This window comes from Tupaia chinensis, unplaced genomic scaffold, assembly GCF_000334495.1.
Source record: "Tupaia chinensis unplaced genomic scaffold, TupChi_1.0 Scaffold143631_1, whole genome shotgun sequence".
In the NCBI taxonomy this organism is placed as follows: domain Eukaryota; kingdom Metazoa; phylum Chordata; class Mammalia; order Scandentia; family Tupaiidae; genus Tupaia; species Tupaia belangeri.
The window spans coordinates 741,182-768,448 of NW_006203479.1; the positions used below are offsets into that span (position 1 = coordinate 741,182).

At 43.2% G+C, this 27,267-nt stretch overlaps 1 protein-coding gene across 1 annotated transcript; it reads left to right on the plus strand.

The window, feature by feature from the left end:
* Positions 1-240: 240 nt before the first annotated feature.
* Positions 241-26,397, plus strand: HPGDS (hematopoietic prostaglandin D synthase). Its single transcript, XM_006164494.2, has 6 exons — positions 241-272; positions 9,503-9,643; positions 18,593-18,685; positions 20,431-20,540; positions 25,547-25,645; positions 26,079-26,397. The coding sequence occupies exons 2-6, from the start codon at positions 9,511-9,513 to the stop codon at positions 26,241-26,243; spliced, it is 600 nt and encodes a 199-aa protein (XP_006164556.1). The 5' UTR covers positions 241-272; positions 9,503-9,510; the 3' UTR covers positions 26,244-26,397.
* The last annotated feature ends 870 nt before the right edge of the window (positions 26,398-27,267 follow it).

A 27,267-nucleotide genomic window follows, 5' to 3' on the forward strand; every position in this document is an offset into this window, starting at 1 on the left:
TACACGCAAACACCTAACTTTGACTTTACCCCATATGCAAATACATCCGGGTGTGTGCATGCAGAGATCTTATAGCATGCCAGGAAGTCTCTGGGCTGCAGCTGTTCAATGAGGCTACTTTATCTAAGAAATGAGGGAAGATGTCTAGGTGGAAGTAAGGCACCCCTCCGCTCATTGGCTTGTGACCGTGGCTTACTCATCACATAAACCCGAGCTGTGGTCACATACCAGGGCCCAGAAGACACTGGAGACGCCGCTGAGACCTGGCACAAGTAAGTGCTCTTACCGACCTGCACATACATAAGAAATGGCATCTTCTTCACTTGCTAGGCCTTTCGTTTTGTAACTGTAACCTGCTGTTTGTGACTGAGGGACGGTCTTGGGATCTATCGTCACCGTTTAATTCACTTTGGCATTATCTTATCCAGAGCCTATGTTCGTGACCACGTGAGAATCAAACAGTATCTTCTGAGAGAAACAGAGATACGAGAGATTTTAAAAGATCCTTTCAAATGCATTTTACCATAGAAAGTATAGTCAATACTGGAGGAAAACTCTTGACCTAACCAGGGTTTGTAACTGCTTCCAGAATTTTCCCAAGTGATTTCTTTTCAATGTGTGAAGCTGTAGGGGCTTTTATTTCATGGTTTTTCTATTTCTTTTCTTTTACGTTCAAAGATTGTATTGTAATAGTTTCTGTCAGTCTAATGGCCTATGTTGTTGAAGCGTGTCCAGGTTTTGCCAAGAATAGCATTCTATTACCCTTTGGTTTCTGAGACAGATTAAGGGATGTACCCCAGGCAGGGGATTTGAACTCGCGGCTCCCAAAGGATATTTTAGTTCTTTCTCTTGCTTTGGCTTTCATGTGATGAACCATTTAAAACAATATTTAGTTGGTATTTGATTAAAAAAAAATAGAGATCCCAGCTTGCCAATTCAAAAGTAAACATTGAGTGTTTAACTCAGTTAACAAAAATTCTTCTGTTTCTCGATTGTCCTACAATCTAACCCCAACCTGGCAGCTTTTCCAGAACTGAGATTAGTAGGTCATCAGGAAAGCCATGACATCTTTTCCTATGTTTTTCTACACAAACAGGAGTCATGACTTTCCTGACCACCCAGTGACATGTCCAGGGGACACTGAGGTGAGGGAAGCCAGCCCGCCTTATCAACTGTTAGGGGTAATAAAAAGTTATTATCGACCAGAAGATAAACAACAGTACTTCACACAATTGCTATCTGAACCTAACTTTTACAATTCAAAACACCACTCTAGGGACAGAAGGCGTAATGGTCACGTTGCTGGACTCCCATGTAGTCAACCATGGTTCAAGTCCCAGACATGGCAGCTTAAAACTCACACTGGGTGTGTGTGCTTGCATGTCCAAGATCCCATGAGAAAGATGGAGGAGAAGGGATTGTGGCATGGCCATCCCTCATTGGGAGGAGGGTGGTGATTTCTCACTTTCTGTCTCTCTGTGTGTCTGTGTCTCTCTGTCTGTGTCTCTCTGGCTAGAACATGTGCCCTATAGCAAATATACCTGAAAAAAATAAACCTTAACACAGGGTTAGCACATTTTTTAGAGAGATTTTTGCTATAGGGTGTGTGGGCATGCTGGAGAGGCAGAGGTAGAGAGACAGAAAGTGAGAAATCATGTCCAGGGGGAATGGCCATGCTGTAATCTCTTCTTCATTCTCCTCTTGGGACTTTGGGCACACACACACAGATACCAACATGTTTGAAGCCACTGGGTCCAAGACTTGAACCGCAGTTAGCAAAGTAAAAGGCCAACACCCCAACCACTATGCTACCTGCTGGCCTCTGTTAAGCACATATTCAAGTTAAATCTGAATTTGATTGCTAAATTCACATGAGTTTATATGTAAAAGTTTCTTTTCTTTTTAGTTTCCTTTAGGGTCTGTGCGCTCACTAGAGGCGGGGTCAGGGAGTGAGAAATCATCCCCTGGGAGGATGGCCACACTGAAATCCCTTCTCCTCTATGCTCCTCTCGGGATCTGGGGCATGCACACACGTGCACTCTACATGATTTTCAGTCTGTCAGGTTCCAGGACTTGAACTGTGCCATTGGTCATGTGGGATCCAGTCGCCTTAACCTTCACACCACCTGCTGGCCTTTGCTTATGATTTCTTTTTTTGAAGAGTTTTTTGCAATAGGGTGCATGTGTTTGTCAGAGAGACAAAAAGAGAGAAAGAGACAGAAAACAAAGTCAGAAATCAACCCCTCCAGGGGTGGGCGAGGCCACACTGCAATCCCTTCTCCTCTATTCTTTTTTTTTTCTTTTTCTTTTTTTGGAGAGGTTTTTGCTACAGGGCGTGTGCGCTGACCAGAAAGACAGAGCGAGACAGGGAGACAAAAAGCGAGAAATCACCCCCCAGGGGGGATGACCACGCCGCAATCCCTTCTCCTCCATTCTCCTCTCGGGACCTTGGGCACGCACCCACATGCACCTGGTGTGAGTTTAAGCCCCCAAGTCCGGGACTCGAACTATGGTCCACTACATGGGAGTCCAGAGACATAGTCATTAATCTAACTGCTGGTCCCCTCCTCTATTCTTTGTGGGGGATTCTGGGCATGCATGCACACACATCGTGCATGAGTTTCAAGCCACTGGGTCCAGGACTTGAACTACGCTCGGCCATGTGGGAGTCCAGTCCCTTAACCCTCTATACCAGCTGCTGGCTCCAGCTTATATTTTTAAACATCCATTTTATCTGCTATTATGACCCTCCCTTTTGTTGGTAGTATTACTTTTTTTTTTTAAGAATTATTTTATTGGGGCCGGCAGGTGGCATGGTGGTTAAGGGCACTGGACTCCCACATGGCCAACAGGGGTTTGAGTCCCAGACATGGCGACTTGCTTTGTCACTTTCCCTCTCTCTCTCTCTCACTCACTCTGTCCCTCTCTGGTCAAATTGAAATAGATCAATAAATAAATAAAGGTAAAGAAAATAATTTTTAAAAAGAATTATATTTACCTTTGTTTATTTTAATTGGACCAGAGAGGGACAGAGTGAGCGAGAGAGAGAGAGGGAGAGAGAAAGTGAGAAAGCAACCTGTCAGGTCCGTGACTTGAACTGTTGTCGGCCACGAGGGAGTCCAGCGTCCTTAACCACTATGCCACTTGCCAGCCCCTGTTGGTAACATTCTGACTTTTCATGTTTTTTCTTTTATCAGTTTTGCCTGAGGCTCTATTTTTTATTTTAATGTGTAATTACTTAAGTGTTTATTTTTATGTTTTTGTAGTGGGGTTGGCTTGTCAAAAATGATTTTGAGGAGCTGGGTCCAATTAAATAATCCGAAGCTCACCCAAAGGGTGAGAACTCCCCTTCCTCCATCTTCCCCTCCCTCTTCCCCTTTTTTTCTTGTTCTTTAGTTTTTCTTTTTCTGAGCATATACCACGTGTCAGGCACTGTACGGGCACTTCATAACACACTCTTTTCCTTGCCATTTGACCAGTGAGAAAGCTCAAGGTCGAAACAGGGGACTGGCCCAAGGCCACTCGGGCTTCACCTTTGAGAATAAATGGCAGGCGTGACTCCAAGGCACACATTCCCTTCCACCGCCCATCTAATCTAGCCCCCGAGTGTTCATGCACCCCGGGGTGGGGTTGCAATGTGTTTTACCTTCATCCTGCCACCCATCATTCTGATGAAAATAGTGCTTTAATAAAGTGGGGTGATGACAACAGCGATTCAGCGCTAAATGCAGCGAGAGGAGACGGATGTATTCTCTGATCACACCCTCTGCAGTACTCGAGCATTTGTTGTGAATTGCTGTGTCAGTTTCCGCTGGCCATCCAAACGTTTCCTTGGAATTCCTTCGGCTAGTTTTTATGCAAAAGCCTTATAAAATACAGCAAGAACTTTTAGAATCAGTTCATGTTTCTAGTTGCATTATCTTTACTTTCTTTTATTATAAAAATGGGCAGATAAAACTAAAAGCAAACGTTTCCAAGTTTGGAATTTTATAGTTGTAGAAATCAAGTCACCAGACTGTTGCTTAGTAGGACATGTCGTTGTGGAAGTAACGAAGGAACGGCAGGTTCAAGCACAGCTTCACTAATGAGTTACAACCGTTAAAAGGAGGAAAGATAAGCATTTGTCAGATGTTCGTGGACTTGCGCCAAATCTTAGATTTAAAGATATATTTGCAGAGAAATATGGACAGCTACCAACTTGCGTGAAGAATTTTAAAATCTCTTCTTTACTCGAGTGGCATTCAATATAAAATAGCATGACTTTGCAAATTAACAGCAGCAAAGACAACACCTCTGCTCTCATGCAGAAGTCAGGAGCTGGACACTGGCATTTATGTGGAATTTGATTGAAGGAGACAATTATATGTCTAATTTTTTTTTAATTTTGCCAGAGGGTACATGTGCTCACTAGAGATGGACAGGGAGATAGAGCTAGAGGGAGAGAGAGAAAGCACCCCCCGGTGGGGTACAGTCAAACCACAGCCCCTCCTCCATTTCTCCATCCTGCTGGGATTTGGGGCTCAAGTGCATGTGCACCTAGCATGTTTTTCAAGCCCTCAGAGCTGGGATTCCAACCATTCAGTCAGCCATGTGGGATCTGCCTCCTGTAACCATTACACTATGGAGGCAGCCTTCTTTAATTTTTAAAAAAGTCTATTTCATGAGAGGAAGACAGACAAAGACAAGCACCCTCAAGATCACAACTGCAGTCCTCCCTGTGCATCTGAGCTGGCTGGGATCACAGACGTGCGCACCTGTCATGTACAGGTGGACAGGGGCACCAAACCCTTGACCTTCCATGTGGATCCAGCATCGCTAGAGCAGTGTGCCACTGCTGCACCACCGAGCTGACCTTTACATGATGACTTTTCAATGCTGATCATGAAAGACATACACCATCTGTGTACACGTATGAAAAGTATGTCATTTTTAGTGGAAATATTGACTAATGCAGCAAAAATAAACTAAAAATTTTATATAAAGGGGGGCCAGCAGATGGCATAGCAGTTACATTGCTGGACTCCCACATGGCCAACCAGGGTTCAAGTCCTGGACCCAGTGACTTAAAACTCACGTTGGGTACATGTGCGTGAGTGTGCCCAAGATCCTAAGAGGAGAATGGAGGAGAAGGGATTGCAGCATGGTCATCCCCCCCTGGAAGGCAATTTCTCACTTTCTCTCTCACTGTCTCTGTCTCCCTATCTCTCTAAGGAGCACACATGCCCTAAGGCAAAAGTCTCTCAAAAAAAAAAAAAAGAAGATATAAATGCTTTTCAGATAGATACTGCAACTAAGAATGAAACTTTTTCCACTCTGTAGGATTTTGTTTTGTTTGTTCTGTTTGAGATTTGAAACAAATGGATAAAGGAATTTAATAACTGTGCTTTTTATTTCTTAGGAATGATCCTTTCATTGTGATCTGAAAATTATTGTCTTTTTTTTTTTTTTTTAGAAGAAATCTTTCATTTTACCTTTTTTTAAAGGTTGATTGGTTTTGGGAACCAGCAGTTAGCGTAATGGCTATGTCGCTGGACTCCCACATAGTCAATCGCGGTTCGCGTCCCAGACCTAGTGGCTTAAAACTCACGCCGGGCGCGTGTGCGTGTGTGCCCAAGATCCCAAGAGGAGAATGGAGGAGAAGGGATTGTGGCGTGACCATCCCCTTCTGGGGGATGATTTCTCGCTTTCTGTCTCTATGTCTCTCTCTGTCTGTCTGACGAGTGCACATGCCCTATAGCGAAAACCTCTCCAAAATAAATAAATAAATAAATAAAGGTTGATTGGTTTTATTTCTTTGAAGAGAGATAAAATTTTTATCCCTTTGTAAAGAGAGAGGGAAACAGTCACCCTGAGCAGGACTGTGCCATGCAGCTCTGCCCCCCACACCCCAGGCCTCTGGTTAGCCAGGATCATGGGTGTGTGTGTGCACATGCGTGTGCCCATGTGCTTCAGGTCAGCCCAGAGTCCAGCCGGGTTTCCCCCATGGCTTCCACACTGCAGGGCGGCGCCCTCCGCCTGCACCACTGTGGCTGGCCTCTCCATTTCCTATCACTGTTTTCACTCTTAGATCTTTCCTACCCTTCATTTCTAAGCTCAGCATTTCTAAGTAACCTGGAAAACAGCCCCATTGTCCTGATGGGCATTGCATTTAGTCCCGCAAATGTGAACTCCTTTATCTACATAATTCACCCCAGAAGGAATATGGGGCTATAAATCACAGATACTTTTACTTGTTTATTTTTTAGATTTTTGCCATAGGGTGCATGTGCTCTCAGGAGAGAATCAGAGAAAAACAGAGAGAGGGAAAGTGAAAAATGGCCACTCCTCGGGGGTGGGGGGGTTGGCTACACCACAGTCCCTTCTCCATTGTTCTGCAGGATTTGGGGCATCATGTAGATACCTCCAGTGTGATTTTCAAGCCACCTGGTCTGGGGCTCAAACCTCAGTCAGCCATGTGGGAATCCAGAGCCTTAGCCAGCATGCCACCTGCCTGTCCTAATCATGGAATTTTTTTTTAGTTTACTCAATTCCTCCCTCTTCAGAGAGTGTTCTCCTGCATATGTGTGGTCTACATCACAGGTCCCTGAGGTGGGGGCTGGACTGGCTGAAAGTGGGCTCGCAGGAATATCCAGGTGGCTTCATGTTTCTGACAAGGTGCATCCGCTCCACTGCACAGCTGCCATGCTCGGAGGGCCAGGGGCCAGAGAAACAGGGGATGCCATCATTGTCCTTGCCTGGACCTGGAGAGGGTCTAGACAGGCAGCCACACGGTTATGTCCAGGTCGTCTTCTCCACAGGGAGCAGGAATATATGAACTTGAGGTTGGCCCTTGTTGATCTAGACTTGTATGGCTTGTTGACGTCTATGCGATGTTATTTCAGGTGGAACTTGATGAGGCTTGAGCCCAACTTTTCTTTTTCTGCGGTATGTGTGTGGTGTTTTAGACAAGCCCTTTCTGGATCTCAATCCAGAAATCTCCTGCCTCAGCCTATCTAATGGAATGAGAGGCCCACACCACCACACCTAGTTTTTAGGGTGGTCTGGGAATTGAACCCAAGCCTCATTCTGCTAAGTCCAGCATCCAGCTACTTTGGCTAGGCCTCAACTTTTCCTTGTCTCTAATTCTTCACTAATTTTCTTTGAAAAATTTCCTTAATAGAGAATAAACATTTTAAGCTCACCACATTAAATAAATAATTGTTGTTATGTTTATTTTTGACTTTAGAACATGAGTTCAAACTTGTTATTATCAACACTAAGCATTAGGACGTGCCTTAGTCTGCACACCTGCTACTAACCGAAATGTCCGAGACTGGATCTCTCATTAAGAATAGAGATTGACTTGGTTTCCAGTTCTGATGGCTAGAAAGGCCAAAGGCATCGGGTTGGTCTCTGGTGCTACATTACAACATGGGTGACAGAAGCAGAGGGGACGGCCAGCACACGCAGGGAGAGAGCCACCGGGGGGCAACCACCTTCCTTCTATAACAGCTCGCTCACTTGGAACTAAGCCTTATCATGAGAGCTAATATCACCCCTTCTCACGTAACAGAATTCATTCATTCATGAGGGAGGATTCCATGATCCAGCCACCACCCACCAGACCTCATCTTTCAAAGGTTTCGCCGGCTCCCAATGCCATTACACTGGGGATGAGAACGTGAACCTTGGGGGGACAGACCACTATCTAAACCATGCGTTAAGTGTTTAGTGTTGTGCTGCATACTTTACACACCCAGGTGGGTGCCACATCCATTTATAAGACATGGGCTTTGGAATTCAGGGAGACTTAGTTAACAAGCACCCAAACATACAGCAACTAAGTGGAAGAACTGAATTTCAAAGGGAACTGTTTCTTTCTCGGCTGCTGTATCATTATAAAATTATAATGCATTCCTCTATAAGTGCTTCAGATCATTAAGTATTTATAAACAGTGGAAATACAATGATACAAGTCACAGAAAACTCACAAAATAATCCTGATATAACCAAGACCAGCAAACTTTCTGAAATGTAAGAGAAGTTTGTTTATTTCCTCCACAAAGGAAGTGGAGCGGTACGCTCAGCAGCCGGTGTGCAACAGGTGGGTTTGTAAGGTGCATGCAACCCAACCCCAGCTCGGATTTAGTATGTTGGAACTGCAGGGAGTGATTCTCTTTGAGGTCCAGGGAAAAGCCACAGGTGAGGGAAGGGGGGAACGACAGGTGGACATGCCATTCACATTCCTCTTGCTCTGCATTCCTTGGCTTTGACTGTCCTTCCCCAGCTGTCCTCACAGACTCCGAACGGTGTCACCAGATCAAACAAAACAAACACAATGTCAAATGCCACACATCACACGTGACCAGTGCAGGGCAAAGCCATCTTAAAATGACAAGTTTTTAATCCATGCTCTGAAGGTTCACGTGGAGGTACCCTCTCAGTCTGAACACCTTTGTAAGTAAAATTTGAATTTGGTTATTTCACTGGAATGTTCCAACTAGTGCCGGGGTGGCAAAGAGGAAAGAGAGAGCAGAAGAGAGCTTATTTCTATCCATTTTCCCATATGCTATTATATACTGATTCATAAATTTGGCTTTGAAATATCCTTTAGTATCTCCAGTGATTGTTTTTTTTTTCTTTTTTGAGAGGTTTTTGCTATAGGGCACATGCGCTAGCCAGAAAGACAGAGAGAGACAGAGAGATAGAAAGTGAGAAATCACCCCCACCTCAGGAGGGATGGCCACTCTGCAATCCCTTCTCCGCCATTCTCCCCTCAGGATCTTGGACACACACACACATGCACCCAGCATGAGTTTAAGTCACCGGTTTCGGGATTCGAACCCTGGTCAACTACATGGGAGTTCAGCGACGTAGCCATTACGCTAACTGCTGGCCCCAGTATCTCCAGTGATCTTAAAAGATGTCATAAAGTGTTTTGTTTTGTTTTGTTTTGTTTTGTTTTGTTTTACCATAGGGTGCATGTGTTTGCCAAAGAGGAGGGAGACAGAGAGAGAGAGAAAGCGAGATATCACCCCCATGGGAGATGGCCATACTGCAATCCTTTCTCTTTCTTTCCCCTCTCAGGACCTTGGGCATACATACGCATGTGCCCAGTGTGATTTTCAAATCACCAGGTCCAGGAATTGAACCAGTCAGCTATGTGGGAGTCCAGCTACCTTAATCACCATGCCATGTGCTGGCCTTGCTATGAAAAAATTTGAAAAACTGTCCTCAAGGGACCAGCAGGTGGCGTGGTGGCTAAGATGCTGGACATTCCCACATGGCCGACCGTGATTCCCGTCCCGGACCTGGTGGCTTGCTTTCTCAGCTTCCCTCTCTCTCTGTCTGTCTCTGTGTCTTTCTCTGCTCAGATTTAAGAATAAATGAATAAATAAATAAAATTAAAGAGTAATTATTTTTAAAAAAGCACACAAACAAACAAACAAATTGTCCTCGAAGAGAAATACTGAGACATCTCAAGAGGGTTATTAAAATAATCCTTCCCTTTTTCTCTTTCCAGAGCGCAAGATGCCAAGCTACAAACTCACTTATTTTAATATGAGGGGGAGAGCAGAAATCATCCGGTACATATTTGCTTATTTGGACATCAAATATGAAGACCATAGAATAGAACAAGCTGACTGGCTCAAAATCAAATCAAGTAAGTGACACGAAGAGTAAGTCATGAAAACGTAGGGGGAAATGCTTTCAGAACCTTTTGCCTTTCCTTTGGGAAATAAAAACTAAAAAAATAACTCATAGTTTTCAACTGAGAAGTAGCAATTTGGGCAAACTAAATAAATGATATGGGTCTCAGCAAATTTCCTCTTAGAAGTGAAAACACAAACACCTCAGGAAGCGAATATAATGATAAACCAATATAAAGCTTGTATCAGGGAGGGGAAATGAACATGAGTTGTATTCTTATTTCTGTTTTATAGTTGGGATAACAGAAGTGTGCAGAGTTTAGGTCATCTTTCTCATTTCACAACCCTATCAAACAGAATTGAGTTTCAAACCAGGCCAATTTAACACCATGGCCTAAGTTATTTGCACAGATAATGCAATACAATGCAATAACAACAGTTTTATGGTTATTGACCTATGAATAATAAATTTGCATGGCTGGCCCCATCTCCTAGTCATAAAGGGTGCTGAATTTCACATGGTCCACCACAATTTGAATCTGGGCTTCTGTGGCTTGAGTGCATGTGTGTGCCCCAAATCCCAATAGGACGGAGAAATGGAGGAGAAATTATGGTGTGATCATTTACATGGAGGGAGAGGGCTTTCTCACTTACCCTCTTTTTCTGTCTTTCTCCAGTGAGTGCACATGCCCTCTGGCAAATTTTTAAAAAAGAAAAAAATGGAATGTCTACATTTTCTTAATATTTTCAGAGATTCCTAGAGTTAAAGATCTTAAACTCCATGATAGTTACAATATAATGCTTTAATGAACAGAGAACCAATATAATAATATGAGTAATAAGATATGAATAGAAGAGACAACCCTCAGAATGGGAGAATATATTTGCAAATTCTCCCTCAGTAAGAGACTGATAAGCAAAATATACAGGGAACTCAAGCAGTTTACCCCCACGCACAAAAATCAATCCAATTAAAAGATGGGCAAATGAACTAAACAGACAACTCTCCAAGGAAGACATACGAACAGACAAAAAGCATATGAAAAAGTGCTCAACATCCATTATTATAAGGGAGATATAAAGATTAAAAAAAAGTAGTTCCCTTCTTCAATATGCTGCATCTGGGGGCTGCATCTGGGGCTAGGAGGTGGTTTAGTATTTAAGGCTCTGAATGCTCCTATAGTTGACCGTGGTTCAAGTCCTGGACCCAGTGGCTTGAAACTCATGCCAGGCGCATGTGCATGCATGCTCAAAATCCCAAGAGGAGAAAGGAGAAGAGATTGTAGAATGGCCACTACCCAGAGGGGTGTGTGTGTGTGGGGGGGTTCTTGATTTCTGCCTCTCCAGCATACACGCCCGATAACAAAAATCTCTTTAAAAAAAAAAAAAGTGCTTGGCCATTGGGATCTCAGAGGAGCCGCCAGCCAGTTTTGATGCAGTGGATTCAGTGTCATGGAAGAGGTAAGGAATGACCTCATAGGAATACACAGGGAGCATGGGGACCAGCAGGAGGTGTGGTGGTTAAGGCACTGGCCACTCCCACATGGCCAACCATGGTTCAAATCCTGGACCTGGTGTCTTGCTTTCTCACTTTCCCTCTCTCTCTCTTTCTGTGTCTCTCTCTGGTCGAATTTTAATTAATTAATTAATTAATTAAAATAATTCTTTAGAAAAGAAAAAAGGAATACACAGGGAGTGCAGGGCCTAATCCAGACTTGGCAAGTGTCAGGAAGGCTTCCTTCAAGAGGGGATGGATGTGGAGCATTTTGAGGGAGGAAGACTACCGTAGGCAGAAGAGGAAGATGTGTGAGAGAAGACCAACAAGCTTCACGAAGAAGAAACTTCTTTTCCTGGAAGCTGAACAGAGCAATAGGGAAACCTCTGAAAGAGAAATGAGGAAAGGCCAAGAAAACAGGAGACGTGTGTTTCCAGAAAAGCCGTTTTCCTAGCTGCAGCCTTCCTGCACCCGTTCTGTCCTTTTCCAGGATATACCTAGGCCCCTTACAAGGCCGAGAAGATAAGTCACTTGAACTCACAGACCACGAGCCAGTGAGGAACTAGGCCCAAGAGTGGAATTCTCTCTGTCAAGACTTCGTGGTCCACAAAGAGAATGTGGAAGATTTTCAGAATCGAAATGGAGTCATTTGTGTCAGCCCTGACTAAACTAGCATGTGTGATAACAAGAACGGTTAACAACTCTGCCAGAATCACAGCCTTGCACAAAGACCACTTCTTCAAGGCCATCTGGCCAGACACTGTCCTGTCCTCCTTGGACTGCTGTTGCCTTTGTTACTGATCCTGGTAGTCAAGGATAACTGTCTCAAAATAACTGGTATAATCTCCTCTTATTGTTTTAAGGATTATTTATTTAGTCTTATTATTAGTGTTATTTTTCAGTTTGCTACAGGACACATGTGCTCACTAGAGAGAGACAGAGAAAGAGAGAGGGGAAGTGAGAAAGCAAGCCACCAGGTCCAGGACTTGAACAGTTTTCAACCATGTGGGAGTCCAGCACCCAATCACCACACCACCTGCTGGCCCCAGTTTCCTCTTTTCTTTCCCCTCTTGCTTGAGGTGTTTACCTTTTAAACCCGTCTGAAGACTGGAAGACCGTGGAGAGTCAGTTTGGGGGTACCTGAAATACACTCATCCAGGCTGTGCCCTGGTGCAATCTTCAAATGTATGCCAAATAAAGTCATTTTTATTGGAAAGAAAGAACAAAGATAGAAATCTCTTTTGCAGGACCAGCAGAGGACGTAATAGCTATGTCACTAGACTCCCATGTATAGTTGACCGCGGTTTTAGTCCCAGACCCAGTGGCTTAAACTCATGCCGGGCGCGTGTGCGTGCGTGCCCAAGATCCTGAAAGAAAAGTGGAGGAGATGGGGTTGCGGTGTGGCCATCCCCCCAGGGGGTGATTTCTTGTTTTCTGTCTCTGTCTTTCTGGTGAGCGCACGTGCCCTATAGCAAAAACCTCTCCCCCCCAAAAGAATAAAACCCAAGTTTGGGACTGGCATGGTAGCCAGTGGCTAAGGGAGCCAGACCTATCAATACATGGCTGATTGCAGTTTGAATCCTGGCCCTGGCAGCTTGAAAAACACTCCAGATGTGCATGCACACGTCCCAAATCCAACAGTACAGAGAAATGGCAGAGAAGGGGTTGTATGGCCACACTCTATTGGGGGGGGGGTGCTTTCTCTCTGTCTCTGTCTCTCTCCAGTGAGAACATGCACTTTCTGTCAATTAAAATAAATACATAAATAGCAACAACAGAAAAACAAAATACCCAAGTTCACACAGCGATTTTGTTCCATAAAGTTGTCAAAGATCAGGCTTCTTCTTTCCTGCTGACCTGCATCCCCTGGCTATCCTATTTACACTCTAAGATAGTCCTAACTCTCCTACATTCAACCTAGTGAGCCCTGTGAGGAGGGGAAGGCACACCTCTTCCTTTTTTTTTTTTTTTTTAAGAGCTTTTGTTTGGTATAAGGCGCGTGTGCTCACCAGAAAGACAGACGGACAGAGAGACAGAAAGCGAGAAATCATCCCCTAGGGGGGATGGCCATGCAGCAATCCCTTCTCCTCCATTCTCCTCTCAGCATCTTGGGCACGCACGCACACACGCACATGCGCCCGGCATGAGTTTAAGCCACCGAGTCCGTGACTGGAACCGCTGTGGACTATATGGGAGTCCAGCAACATAGCTATTACGCCAACTGCTGGTCCCTCACATCCCTTCCTTTTAACAGCATCCTTACCAGCAAATTAAGCCCCACCGCTTCTACTCACAGTCAATGAAACGAGAGGCTGAGAGTTCGAGGCCTAGGCTGGAGAATGGAGTTTCTGTAGCCGGATTACAGTCAGTAAGCACCACCAAATGGGCTGAAAAAGCTCAGCATATGTTCAGTATTTACAGAGACAAGCACATGGAAATTGTTCCTCATTACCATCCATCAGAGTCAATCACTTTCCCCTGAGCAATTATCCTGATTCCTATTTTCTGAAAATACCCATTCCTAGTTTCTCATCTAACCTTCCCTCAAACATATCCCCCATGACTTGGCACTTAGTTAGATTGTTCTCATTAGAGGTCTTTCTTAATTTAAAAATGGCTGCCGTCCTGCTAACCCTCAAGTTGGCCTGCTTCAGCTTGACCAGAAAGTTACATAGGTCATTTCTGCTTGCATTACCTCAGCAAGAACTTAGTTACATGATCTCACATGAACTGCTATAGAGGAGCTGGAAAATACTGACTTTATTGTGGGTAACCATTTACCTAGCTAAAAATTTAGGATTTTAGTAATTGAGGAAGAAATGAAAGAACAGATACTGGAAGTGGTTTCCATTACAAATATTATTTGGTTTCATCTCTCATCCAATTTAGCAATATTCTCTAGTGTTTGAAATCTTGACATCCCTTTAGCTAGAATCGAGACCTAAACCTTCATCAACACATTCCATCACTAGATAGTCCATTAAAAATTTATTCTTGAACCAGCCCCCGTAACCTAGTGTTTAAGGGAATTGGATCCCACACGGCTGACCATGGTTGGAATTCCAGCCCCAGTGGCTTAAAAAACATACTGGGCATGTGTGAATGCACGTTCTCAATCCTGACGGGATGGAGAAATGGAAGAGAAGGGTTTGTGGCATACCCATGGTGAGGGGGTGAGGAGATGTGCTTTTCTTCCTCTCTCTCTGTCTCTCTTTCTCTGACAAGTGTACACATCTTTTAGCAAAAATAAAAAAAAATCTTTCTGCTTAAACTCGGTGAATTGTGCTCGTATGTTTACATTTTTTTCTTTCTTTAATAATATTAAAGTGCTTCAAAAAGAATAAATAAATAAGGCAAAAGCCCATTAGGACAAAGAAATCAGGCTTGCGTATGATGGCACAAAATTCTGGAGGTAAAAAGTGTAAAGAACGGTGAGGGGGACCAGCAGATGGTGGAATCATTTCGTCACTGGAGTCTCAGGTAGTCAACCACAGTTTGAATCTCGGACCTGGTGGCTTAAAAACTCACCCCAGGTGCATGTGCATGCCTACCCAGAATCCCAACAGGAGAATGGAGAAGGGATTGTGGTGTGGCCATTCCCCCTGGGGGTGGATTTCTCACTTTTTGTCTCTGCCTCTCTCTGTCTCTCTGGGTGAGCACACATGTCCTATAACAAAGGTCTCTTTCTAAAAAAAAAAAAAAAAAAAGAGATAAGGTGACCTAATAGACCCACCAGGGTCAAACATGACTTCATAACCTCTACCTGAGGTGTGACCTAGAAAAACCTATGTAACCTCTGTTAACCTCTTTGGATAATAGTTTGTCCCCTGAGGTTTCATGTTTCGGAATGAGATTTTACTGAGTGGTAATCAGAGGGAACCTCCCCTCCCCCTACCAAAGTTCACGTGCTGGGACTTGGTTGAACTGTCCAGGTTTTAAGTAAAAACTTAACCCCTTCATGGGGTCCCAGAGCGGGGCCTTTGGGTCTGATGAAGTCGTCATGATTGAGTTCTGGTGTGTGTATAAGGAGAGGAAATGAGGCAGGCAGAGCCTACACGGACACTGACGGGACTAACAGAAACTTACAGGCAGGTACTCTGTTCAAGAGCCTGCCTTCCGCCATATTGTTGCCACCGTGGAAGTGGGCCCCTGGACCCTAGATCTTCAAACCATGAGCTGAATAAACCTTTCTTTCTTCATAAGTTCATGCAGTCTCAGGTATTCCTATAAGAAATGCAAAAATAGACCAAGACACTGACTTAATTGATTAAATGAGAGAATAGTTAACACTCACCTCAAAGGGTTGTTGTAAGTACTGGAAGACTTAATGGGAATAAGTAGTAAATGCCTAGAACACCTCCCTCAAACTATTATAAGGCATATTGATACCTTCCTTTGGCTTCAAATAAGGTATTCCAACTCATGTCAGCTTTATTTGGGGCTTTGTTTTGCACACTGCAGTATCTCTGGCACCAAGAATAGTACTTGGCACATTTAGAGGTGAGTGGGCAAAGATGTTTTCATTCCTGACGTGAACCGTAGTTCATCCTGCACTTTCGGAGCATGCACATGAAAGTCACTCGAAGGAAGTACATGAAGCTGGTTCCAGTAGTCATGTGAGTCATGTGATTACAGGTTACACTTTACTATGTTCCTTCTTTCCAAAAATTCAAGGAAATTTCAAAAAGTTTTAAAACAATGGAATAAATTACAAATTTATTTTGGTATACAAACTTTTGAAATCCATGCATAGTTTTTTCATAATATGTGTTTTCCATGAACTTTTGGAAATCCCTTTATAATTATATGTCCAAAACTAAGTCTCTGGGAAAAGTGTGATCAGTACACAAGGCATCAGGTCATTAAAAAGTTGGTGTCAGGGCCAGCAGGTGGTATAGTGGTTAAGGTCCTGGACTCTTACATGGCCAACTGTGGTTGAAGTCCCGGACATGAGAGCTTGAAACTCACACCAGGCATGTGTGTATGAATGCCCAAAGTCCCAAGAGGAGACTGGAGGAGGACTGCAGCATGGTTAACCCCCCTGCAAAAGTGAATTCTCACTTTCTCTCCCTCTAGGTCGCTCCAGCGAGTGTACATGCTCTATGGCAAAAAACTTTAAAAGAAAAAGAAAAAGAAAAAGACAGTGTCTAGGAGCCAGCTGGTGATGTGGTGGTTAAGGTAGTAGACTCCCACGTGTACGACCGTAGTTCAAGTCCTGGGCCTTCTCACTTTCTCTCTACTCTCTCTCTGGTGAGCACAAGTGCCCTATGGCAAATACATAATAATAATAATAAATAAATTTAATTAAATAATCATTTTTTTAAAAGATGGTGTCTAATTGATATAGAAATATTTTAAAAAGATACTACCAGGCCAACCCGTTGCATGGTGACTAGATCCCACGTGGCTGACTGTGTAGTAAGAGCCCTGAACCCAGTGGCTTAAAAAACACGCGAGTATGTGTACATGTGTCCCAAAATCCCAAAGGAAGGGAGCAACTGAGGAGAAAGGATTGAAGTGTGACCATTCTCCACAGGAGGTGCTGTCTCACTTTCCCCATCTCTCTCTCCTTTCCTCCCCAGCAAGCCCGTGTGCCTTCTGACAAACTGGAAAAAATAAATAAATAAGTCAAATGAAAAAAATTGTTTTAGAAACCATTGTATTCATTACGATTTTATTTTTAATCTATATGAGAAAATGAGTCAATATTAAACTGGTTATAACTGTGGTAGAATTATTTTTATAAATTTAGAAATTTTCTATAGCAAATGTGTCATACCTTGTAACCAAAATCTAATAGGTTTGTAGTTTTTAAATGTAATATTTACAGATGTTAATAAACTATATGGTTATCTGCTAGAAGTCTGTCCTGGATGTGTGTAGATGCTCATATCAAATTGTCCCTCATCACAGGAAAACATAGGCTAAATTCTGTACTCTTAACACAACATGCAGACCAACTCTTCATCCTCAGACTACGACTTCCTCTTTCTTTTTTTTTTTTAATAGGGAGCATGAGTTTGTCAGAGAGGAGAGAGACAGAGAGAGAAAGTGAGAAGAGAAAAGAGAGAAAGTGAGAAATCAGCCCCCACGGGAATGGCCACACCGCAATCCCTTCTCTTTCATTCTCCTCTCAGGATTTTGGATTCACATGCACCTGACATGATTTTCAAACCATTGGGTCAGGGACTTGAACCATGGCTGGCCATGTGGGAATCCAGCTGCCTTAACCATTATGCCATCTGCTGGCCCCCTTTTTTGTCTTTTTAAATTCACAGAGGGTGTATGCACTTTCCAGAGCGAGACAGACAGAGGGTAAATAAAAAAGCACCTCTTTCTTCTTGGGGCAGGTTGTGCCGCAATCCATTCTCTTCCACTTCTCCCTCCTTTCGGAAGCTGAGCGTGCACCCACACACACAGTGTGTTTTTCAAGCTGCCAGGTCCAGGACATGAACCGTAGGTGCCAATGGCCATGCAGGATCCAGCGCCTTAGGCACCACATTACCTGCTAACCCGATGAAGCTGTAAAAAAAGTTTTTCTTTTTTTTAAACTAAGTACTAATTGTATGAGCAATATACATATATATATGTATATGTGTGTGTATATATATATATGTGTGTATATATATATGTGTGTGTATATATATATGTGTGTGTGTATATATATATGTGTATATATGTATATATATATATATTAGTATCACTATAGATCTGGGTTTTAGAAACAGTTCTTTCTGGACCAGCAGATGGCGGTAATGGATACATCCCATGTAGTTGACTGTGGTTCGAGTCCTGGACCCAGCAGATTAAAACTCACACTGGGCAACTGTGTGTGCCCAAAATCCTGAGAGGAGAATGGAGGAGAAGGGACTGCACTGTAGCCATCCTGAGGGCAGGGGGTGATTTCTTGCTTTCTGTCTCTCTGTCTCTCCAGTGAGTATATGTACTCTATAGTAAAAATCTCTCTAAAAAAAAAAAAAAGAAAAAAAGAAAAAAGCAGTTCTTTCACTAACTTTCTAGCAGGTCATCTAACTTTTGTGTTTTATCTTATAAAATGTAAAGATTCCAGTAGAGGTTATCAAATGTCCTTTCAAAAAAAAAACATTTTGGGTTAGCCAGTGGCAGGGTACTTCAGGTGGCCGGGTCCCACATGGTTAACAATGCAGTTAAAGTTCCAGATCTAGCAGCTTGAAAAACATGCCAGGCACATGTGTGTACATGCCCACAATCAGAAAAGAGAAATAGAGAAGGGAGTGGGGCATGATCATTCTTCATGAGGAGTCTTTCTCATTGTCTCACTGTCTCTTTCTCCAGCGAGCATGTGCAGCCTCTGGCAAATTTTTTTTAAAAATTAAGAATGTCATGACTTTAAAATCACGCTTTGCTTTACACTATTATCAGTACAAGTTGAAGTATTCAAACACTTGGTTTTGTTATAAAATTAATGCTATGCTAATTTTGTTTCAAGCTGTTCCATTTGGCAAAATCCCCATTTTGGAAGTCGATGGATTTATCCTTCACCAGAGCCTAGCAATAGCGAGATACTTGACCAAAAACACAGGTAATGTATTTACAGTGTTTAAGGATTTTGATAACTGAAAAAAATAACATGAAATATGTTCAATATTCATTAGGTAAGTTCATCGTAAACATCGTAGTGTACATAGGAATGGAATTAAATGCTCACGCAGTACACACACACATCTGTATTAGCTTAACCTCCCATAAATTCTCTAGGCTGTTAGACAGCTTTATTTGATATCCCCCTGCCTTTCCTTGCCCTCCCAAAAGTCTTTACAAAGTTATCTGAAAAATTGGACAGATATGTCTCAACTAAAATGTTTGCTAGTGTGCATATCATAAATTGTGGAGGAAAACAATTAGCAGGAAAAACACACATACGGGGGTCGAAATCCCTTAGACATCAGGTACTCCATGGTGTCCTCAGCCTAAGAACGGAAAGGGCGTCTTTGCCTCCCCAAGTACCATGTGAGGCATTGGGAAGTGAGTAGCTGGCTTCTGACTGTTTTCAGCACTGGCTGCTCCCATGGTGTTGATGAGAAGCCGAAGGACTGTTTAGCCCTGCCTTGGCTTGAAGCCCTTTCTCCAGCCCTGTGCTCCATGGCCTTCCCTAGGCCCTCACCCTCCGCTCACATTCTTTTTAAAAAGTAAAGAGCTACTTTTGTGTTTCTTTTAAAGCCTATTTCTTTCCCTTTTACATTTTTTTTTTTATCTTTTAGAGAGATTTTTGCTATAGTGTGTATGCGCTTGCCAGAGAGAGTGAGTCAGAGACAGAAAGTGAGGAGTCACCCCCCGGAGGGATGGTCACACAGCAATCCCTTCTCCTCCATTCTCCTCTTGGAATTTTGAGCATATACACGTGCCTGGCCTGAGTTTTAAGCTGCCGGGTCTGAGACTTGAACCGCGGTCGACTACGTGGGAGTCCAGCAACGTAACCATTACACCATCTGCTGGTCCCAAGCATTTACATTCGTAACAATTTCCCAGATGATGCTAATACAGCCAGTCCATGGATCTCACATTGAGAATAACTGGGCTAGAACACGCCAGGCACAGAGAAATGGTGTGAGAGAAATGAACTTCCAATTTGCAGGGTAGAGGAGAAAAAGAAAGAAAACTTCTTAGAAACAGGTTAGATCTGGTTAGAAAGATTCCGAGTACGGCCTTCATTCCTTAAGCAATTGTAGGTTTTACCTAGAAAAGCAATGTATCTACAGCTAAGCGTGCGGGATGATCATCGCGGTCATACTTCCTGGTTGCTTGGCACGCCCACAGGAAGGCACGTTAGAAAACTGAATCATCAGGCCAGCCTGATCATTTAACCTGGTAGTTAAAGGTGCCAGGTCCCACATGGCCGACTGACAGTTTGAATCCAAGCCCGGGTGGCTTGAAAGGCACTGGGTGTGTGTGCACGTGTGCCGGAATCCCAGGATAATGGAGAAATGGAGGAAAAGGGATCGTGGTATGGCCACACCCCATGGGGGTGCTTGCTTGCTCTTTGTCTTTCTCTGGTGAGTACACATGCCCCCTGGCAAATTTTTTAATAAGAAAAAGAAACAATGAATGCATACAAAGAAATTAATCAAAGAAGTTACAAACAAAGGAGACAGGTACAGGAGTCAAATGAGGTGGACCGGCTGCAGTGGAAGCTGGTTTGCACTGGACATTGCTTTATAATGCTTTGAGTTTTCAACCATTTGAATACACTAGCTTTTAAAAGCGAATACAGTTTTTAATATAGTAAATTAAATTGTGCATGTTGGTGTGCCTCTCTCTACTCCATAGATCTGGCTGGGAAAACAGAAGTGGAACAATGCCAAGTTGATGCCATTGTGGACACTTTGGATGATTTCATGTCACGTTTTCCTTGGGCAGAGAAAACGCAGGATATAAAAGTAAAGTGACCAGTTTGTTATTACCACTATTCATCGCACACCACTTGCCAGGTGTTGTGTGAGGTGCTTTAACAAGTTTTATTTTTTTTCTTTTTCATTTTTTTAGAGATTTTTACTATAGGGTGTGAGCACTCATTAGAGAGTCAGAGACAGAAAGCGAGAAATCGCTCCCCAGGGGGTGGCCATGCTGCAATCCCTTCTCTTGGGATTTTGGGCACATATGTGCACGACACCTGGCGTGAGTTTTAAGCTGCTGAGTCTGGAACTTGAACTGCAGTTGACTACTACAATGACATAACCATTATACCATCTGCTGGTTCCAACAAGTTCATTTTTATCAAAGGAGTACGTGCGCACAATTTAAAAATATTAAACTTTATTAAAAAGTTTAAAATAGGGGCTGGCAGGTGACGTGGTTGTTAAAGGCACTAGACTCTTACATGGCCAACCACAGTTCAAGTCTCTGACCTGGTGGCTTTCTCTCTCTCTCTCACTCTCCCTCCCTCTCTCCCTCTCTCCCTGTCTCTCTCTGGTCAAATTGGAAAATAAATAAATAAAGTTAAAATAAAGTAACTCTTAAAAATAAAGCTTAAAGTAATTGACAGTGATTGGGGACAGCAGGTGGTGTGGCGGTTAGGGATGTTGGACTCCCACACGGCCGACAATAGTTCGAGTCCCAGACCTGGTGGCGTGCTTTTTCACTCGCTCTCTCACTATATCCCTCTCTGATCAAATTTAAATAAACAAATAAAATACATAAGGTTAAATAAAATATTCTTTAAAAAAGTAAGTAATAGCGATTTTCTGCCCTGCCCTTTCACATCAGCCCACCTCCAGGTAGAGCCCTCTCTCTCCTTTTAAAAATCCTTTCTGCTTTTTCTGTAAGATTTACACATCTTTACATTTCCTGCTGCTCCTGCTTCTCTCCCTCCTTTCAGGATTTGGGACACACACGCACACACGCCTGGTGTGTTTCTCAAGCCACTGGTACACAACTCAAACCACGAAGTTGCCCATGTGGGATCTGGCTGCCTTAACCACCAGGCCATAGACCTGGCCCAACAATGTTCATTTTATTATATTTAATTTTTTGCCAGGGGTCATGTGCATGCAAGACAGAGTGGAGAAAGTATCCCCCAGTCTGGTCATGCTTTTTCTCCTCCATTCTCCGTCCCCGTGGGATGGAAGCATGTATGCATGTGCCTAGTGGTTTTCAAGCAATTGAGGCTGGGATTTAAACCCACAGTTGGCTCCCAATGCACAGCAGTTAACCATATGGAGCTGGCCCTTTTAAAATAATTGCAACTTCGGGGCCAGCAGGTGGTGTGGTGGTTGAGGCGCTAGACATTCTACATGGCTAACCATGGTTCGAGCCCTGGACCTAGTGGCTTGCTTTCTCACTTTCCCTCTTTCTTTCTGTGTCTCTCTTTGGTCAAATTAAAATAAATGAATAAATAAATAAAATTAAATAAATATTTTTTAAAATTGTAGCTTCTAATTTACATATGCTAGTTGTACATATTTATGGGGGGCAGTAATCAATCAGGGCAGTGATAGGTCTGGTCTCCAACATGCATCATGGCTTTGTGCAGCGCACACTTAAGATCACCCTGCTAGTCACTGAGAAATATATACAGAATTGTCACCGCACACGCTCTGGATCTGTTAAGCAAGTTCTCACCCTTTCCCTCCATGGCCCTCAGCTTTCCAGCTCCCTGTACCCACCTTACACTCCCTACTCCTGCTCGACTGAATCTTGAGCTTCTGCTGAGGAGTGAGGACGTAGAGCCAGTGCACGGCTGATTTTACTTACCTTCTTTCCAGGTTTGTCCATGTTGCTACAAATGACAGGAATTCACCAATTTTCTTAACTTTTTTTTTTTTTTCACAGCTGAGTAAGGTGCTATTGTGTATACATGCCGCATTTTTTTTTATCCATTCATCAGATGCTAGCTACTTAGGAAGATTCCACATCTTAGCTGTTGCAACAGGGCTGCCGTCAGCGTGGAGTGCAGTGTCTCCATGACAGGCAGAACTCCTTCCCTTCTGATGTACCTAGTAGAGGGATCATATGCCTAATACTGGATCAGATGGCGGCTATTTTTAGGGACCTCTATACCGTTTTCCATAATGGCTGAATTAATTTAAATACCCATCAACAATGCTCAAGAGCCCCCCCCCCCGGAAATATCTTTACATAAATACATTTGGGTTTTGGAATCATACCACCTTTACCTAAGGACAGGAGCACATCCAGGTGTTTAGTCATCCCTTGGTATCTGTGGGGGTTGGTCCCAGGAAGCCCTGAGGAAATGAAAATCTGCGGAAGTTCAAGACCCATTTATAAAATGATGTGGTGAGACCAGCAGATGGCATAATGCTTACATTGCTGGACTCCCATGTAGTCCACCATGGTTTGAATTTGGACCCAGCAGCTTATAACTCACGCCAGGCACGTGTATGTGTGTGCCCAATATTCCAAGAGGAGAATAGAGGAGAAGGACGGCAGTGGGACATCCTCCCTAGGGAGTGATTTCTTACTTTCTGTCTCTCTGTCTCTCCAGTGGACACATGTGCCCTATAGCAACAATCTCTTTAAGAAATACATAAAATGATGTCATATTTGCAAATAATCTACACATCCCCTCCTGTAGCTTTCAATCATCCTAGATCACTCATAATATCTAATACAATGTAAATGCTATATAAATAGTTGTCTTGGTTTATTTTTTTAATTTGTGTTGTTTTTATTGTAATTTCAAATTTTGTTCTTTTTTTTAAAAAAAGAGATTTTTTGCTATAGGGCATGTGCACTTGCCAGAGAGACAGAGAAAGTGAGAAAGTGAGAAATCACCTTCCCAGAGGGGATGGCTACATTGCAATCCCTTCTCCATTCTCCTCTTGGGATTATGGGCACACATGCACATGTGCCCAATGTGAGTTTTAAGCCACCGGGTCCAGGACTTGAACTGTGGTCAACTATATGGGAGTCCAGCGACATAACCATTTAGATACAAACTCCCCAGTGCAGAAAACATGCCAAAAGCTCTTTTCTTCCACAGGCTAAAGACCTGCTACTTCTCTCCCTCTCTATTTCCTATTCTTCCATAGCTGAGGCTCCCTAACAGAGATCACCTTTCAGAGGAAAATGTTCTTTGAACCTTTATGATAGGAGTTAACGCATACCACTGACCTCAAAAAACAATTTTACAGGACACAGCAATCCAAGTTCAGGAATAAAGCATATGGAGAAAAAGCACGTAGAAACATTGCTACAGGCTGTTTAATGACAAGAGGCTAGAGTACAACGAAAAACGCACGGATCTGTATTTCTTCTCTTAAACTCTGCAGTGGGTTAAATGGCTGCCTCCTTGTGGCCAGGCAAAATTTTCGAAGGCAGAATTTTGATGCAGTTAAGGTGGCTAGACAGTGAAAATACTGCACGTGCTTTAAAAATCTCTCCTGTGCACACAATAATGTACAGATGTTTCAGTATTTGCAGCTAAAAAGTCCACTTCTAATTTTAAAAAGTAAATATAAAATAGATGTCACTGGTCACCACGACCATCCTCGAACTTCCTAGTGTTCCTGAGGTTATTAAACAGACCTGTGTTTCGGTCTCCTCGTTTAAGAACAGTGTGTGGATGTGAAGGATACGCAGGACTGAGGGAATTCTAATGGGCCGGTTCCAATACTAAATGATTTTCATAGTACAGATTTAAAAGCAATACTTTGGAAAAACAGACAATCCTCCCTGTACCCCTAAAAGTTACTTGTTAGAAATGAAACCTTGTCAGGGTGAAACAAAACCTCCTGGTTTTTAATTCTCTGGAAAGAGAGGCAGGGAGTCTCTGAACCCACCAACTATAAAGATGGCTGTCCAGGCTTTATCAGGAAATCATTTAAAAAAGATTTTCACCATAGGGTGTATGCACTCACTGGAGAGAGACAGAGAGAGAGAGAGGTCATTCCCCAGAGGGGTGGCCATGCCACAATCCCTTCTCCTCCATTCCCTTCTTGGGATTTTGGGTATGCACACACATGCACCCGGCATGTTTCCCAAGCTGCCAGGTTTGAAACTCAAACTGTGGAGTTGGCTAGAGATCCAGCACCTTTACTGCTGCACCACCTGCCGGCCCCAGGAAATGTGTTTTAAAAAAAAATACATCTGGGAGATGGCAGGTGGCATGGTGGTTGAGGCACTGGACTCCCACATGGTCGACTGTGGTTCAAGTCCTGAACCCGGTGGCTTGCTTTCTCAATCTCTCTCTCTGGTGAAAATATAATAATAATGAATATAATTAAATAAATAGTTGTTAAAAATACATAGGAAATAAACAACATAGAGTCAAATTTCATTTTCGTTATATTACTTGGGTGAGTGCGTAAAATGAGTCTTAAAGAATGAGTATGCTGTTTCCCAGTTTACATTCCATTAGACAGAAAATTCACCCGGTTTGTAATGAGAGAGAGCCTGGCTACAACTCCGGTAGGACAGTTAGTAAGACTGTGAATGGGCCCTGCATTCCCTTGAGCACCGGCACACCCAGAACTGTGGAAAAGCGCCGGGAATGGAACCGCTCGGTGCACACCGGCACCTGTGGCAAGCTGTCCACCACCGAGCCCTGTTCTGTTCCCTGCCTCCTTTCCCAGCTTCTCTACCACAGCCATGGTGACCACCCTCCCTCTGACTGACGCTGAGCCGACTGGGCTGAGCTTCCGCCTTCTGACTGACGCTGAGCCGACTGGGCTGAGCTATGCCAAGTGGCACGTGGCTCTGGGTTCATAAATTCGTGAAATTGGCAGGACTCACATTGATGTGTTCTGTACAACTAGAACGTATGAACCACAGAGTACCTGTGTACACAGGCAGTATTTGAAAAAATATACACAGCCTCTTCCTTTCTCCATGTATGTGGGAGAATAAAACACCAACTTCCTATTAAAATCATATTATTTCTTTTTCTTCTCATGTTTCTTAAAGTGATATTTTTCTCCTCTCCTAGGATCGAATGTTTAACGAATTGCTCACGTACGATGCACCTCACCTTCTGCAAGATTTGGACACATATTTAGGGGAAAAAGAGTGGTTTGTTGGTAACACTGTGAGTATGTTTTCCATCTTTAAAAAAATGCAGTGCACATGCACACACACATGTGCATGGATTAGGTGTAGATATGATGAAAATGTATGGTCACAGAGGAGACTGGACCAGGTTCCAAAAGCGTGTGTACTTTCAGATCTCCGTTAGCAAAACTAAATACGTCGATGAGTGTACCTTTATTTCTGCTTTCCTGTCTGCATAGAAAAATACAGGAAGGCGTTAATAGCAGTAATCTCAGTGTCGAGAGTATGGTGTTAGCTGTAATTTTCTAAATTCCTGTCCTATATACATTCTGCTCTTGTAATAACAAAAGATTCTTTTGAATAAAAAGAAACGATCTTTTAGATCAACACATAAAGCTTAATTGTGGAGTGCTGATAAAGTTACGTATTTCATAGTTAATGAAAAGGCTTTCTCATTCCCTTTGAACTAGGTAACATGGGCGGACTTCTACTGGGATATCTGCTGCACCACGCTGCTGGTCCTCAAGCCTGACTTGCTGGACGTCCGCCCCAGGCTGAAGGCCTTGCAGAAGAAAGTCCAAGCCATTCCTGCCATAGCTGACTGGATCCAGCGGAGGCCCCCCACCAAACTCTAGCTGATTCATGCCACTTTCAAGATTCACGGTTTCTCACAGCATCTCTGCCTCAGATAAGACAGCGATGTCAGCTTGCTCGTTATCGACAGACTCTCCGCCCCAGCACCAAGACTTCCACTCTTTTTTTTTTTTTTAAAGGATTTACTTATTATTTTTTAAATTTGCTGTAGGGCACATGCACTCACCAGAGAGAGACAGAGAAAGTGAAAAAGCAAGCTGCCAGTTCCAGGACTCGAACTGCAGTCACCCATGGGTGTGTCTAGCACTTTAACCACCATGCTGCCCGCTGGCCCATGGCTTTCACTTTTGCCATATTCTGCTTTAAAAAGAAAAAAAATGCCATAGTTTCTAGGGGTTTTTGTTTGTTTGTTTGTTTTCAGAATGGCTTCAGTCATTTCTAATTAAGGAAAAGTAGCTTACATTCCAGGCAGACCTCACAAACTGCTCTGACGTGCATGAATTTCAGTCACAATGGTTTAAGCAACACCTCCCCCCCACCAAATGATGTGGACTTCAGTTACCACAGTATATGAACTGAGAGTAATTGCATGAAATACAAATTGTGCTGCTGGTTCTCCAGCCCACAGATCACAAAATAAATAGCAAATGCACATCGTGACCAACAATAGTTATATCACTTTTTCAGGACAGTGACCGGTCACTGCTCACCTGTTACCCACTCACAGTTACATGCATGGTGACACTGCCTGCTTGAGTCATTTAAAAAAAAAAAAGGGTAACCAAAGGAGAGACTCACCAACAAAGATGGAAGTTCAGCAGAAGAATGCATGATGATACCAAGGTGAAATTCATATCAAACATAAACAGAGAGACACATTAGAACTACCCATGGGAACCTGACACTGCTACAGATGAAAGGCTCTAGATGGACTTAGCAACAGAAATGAGGAAAGCAGTTGTGGCGAAACGAAAACAAAAACAAACATGTAGATGCTTCAAAGGACACTGATTTAAAAACAAACAAACAAAGAGATCAAGTCACAAACTGGGAGAAAATATTGGT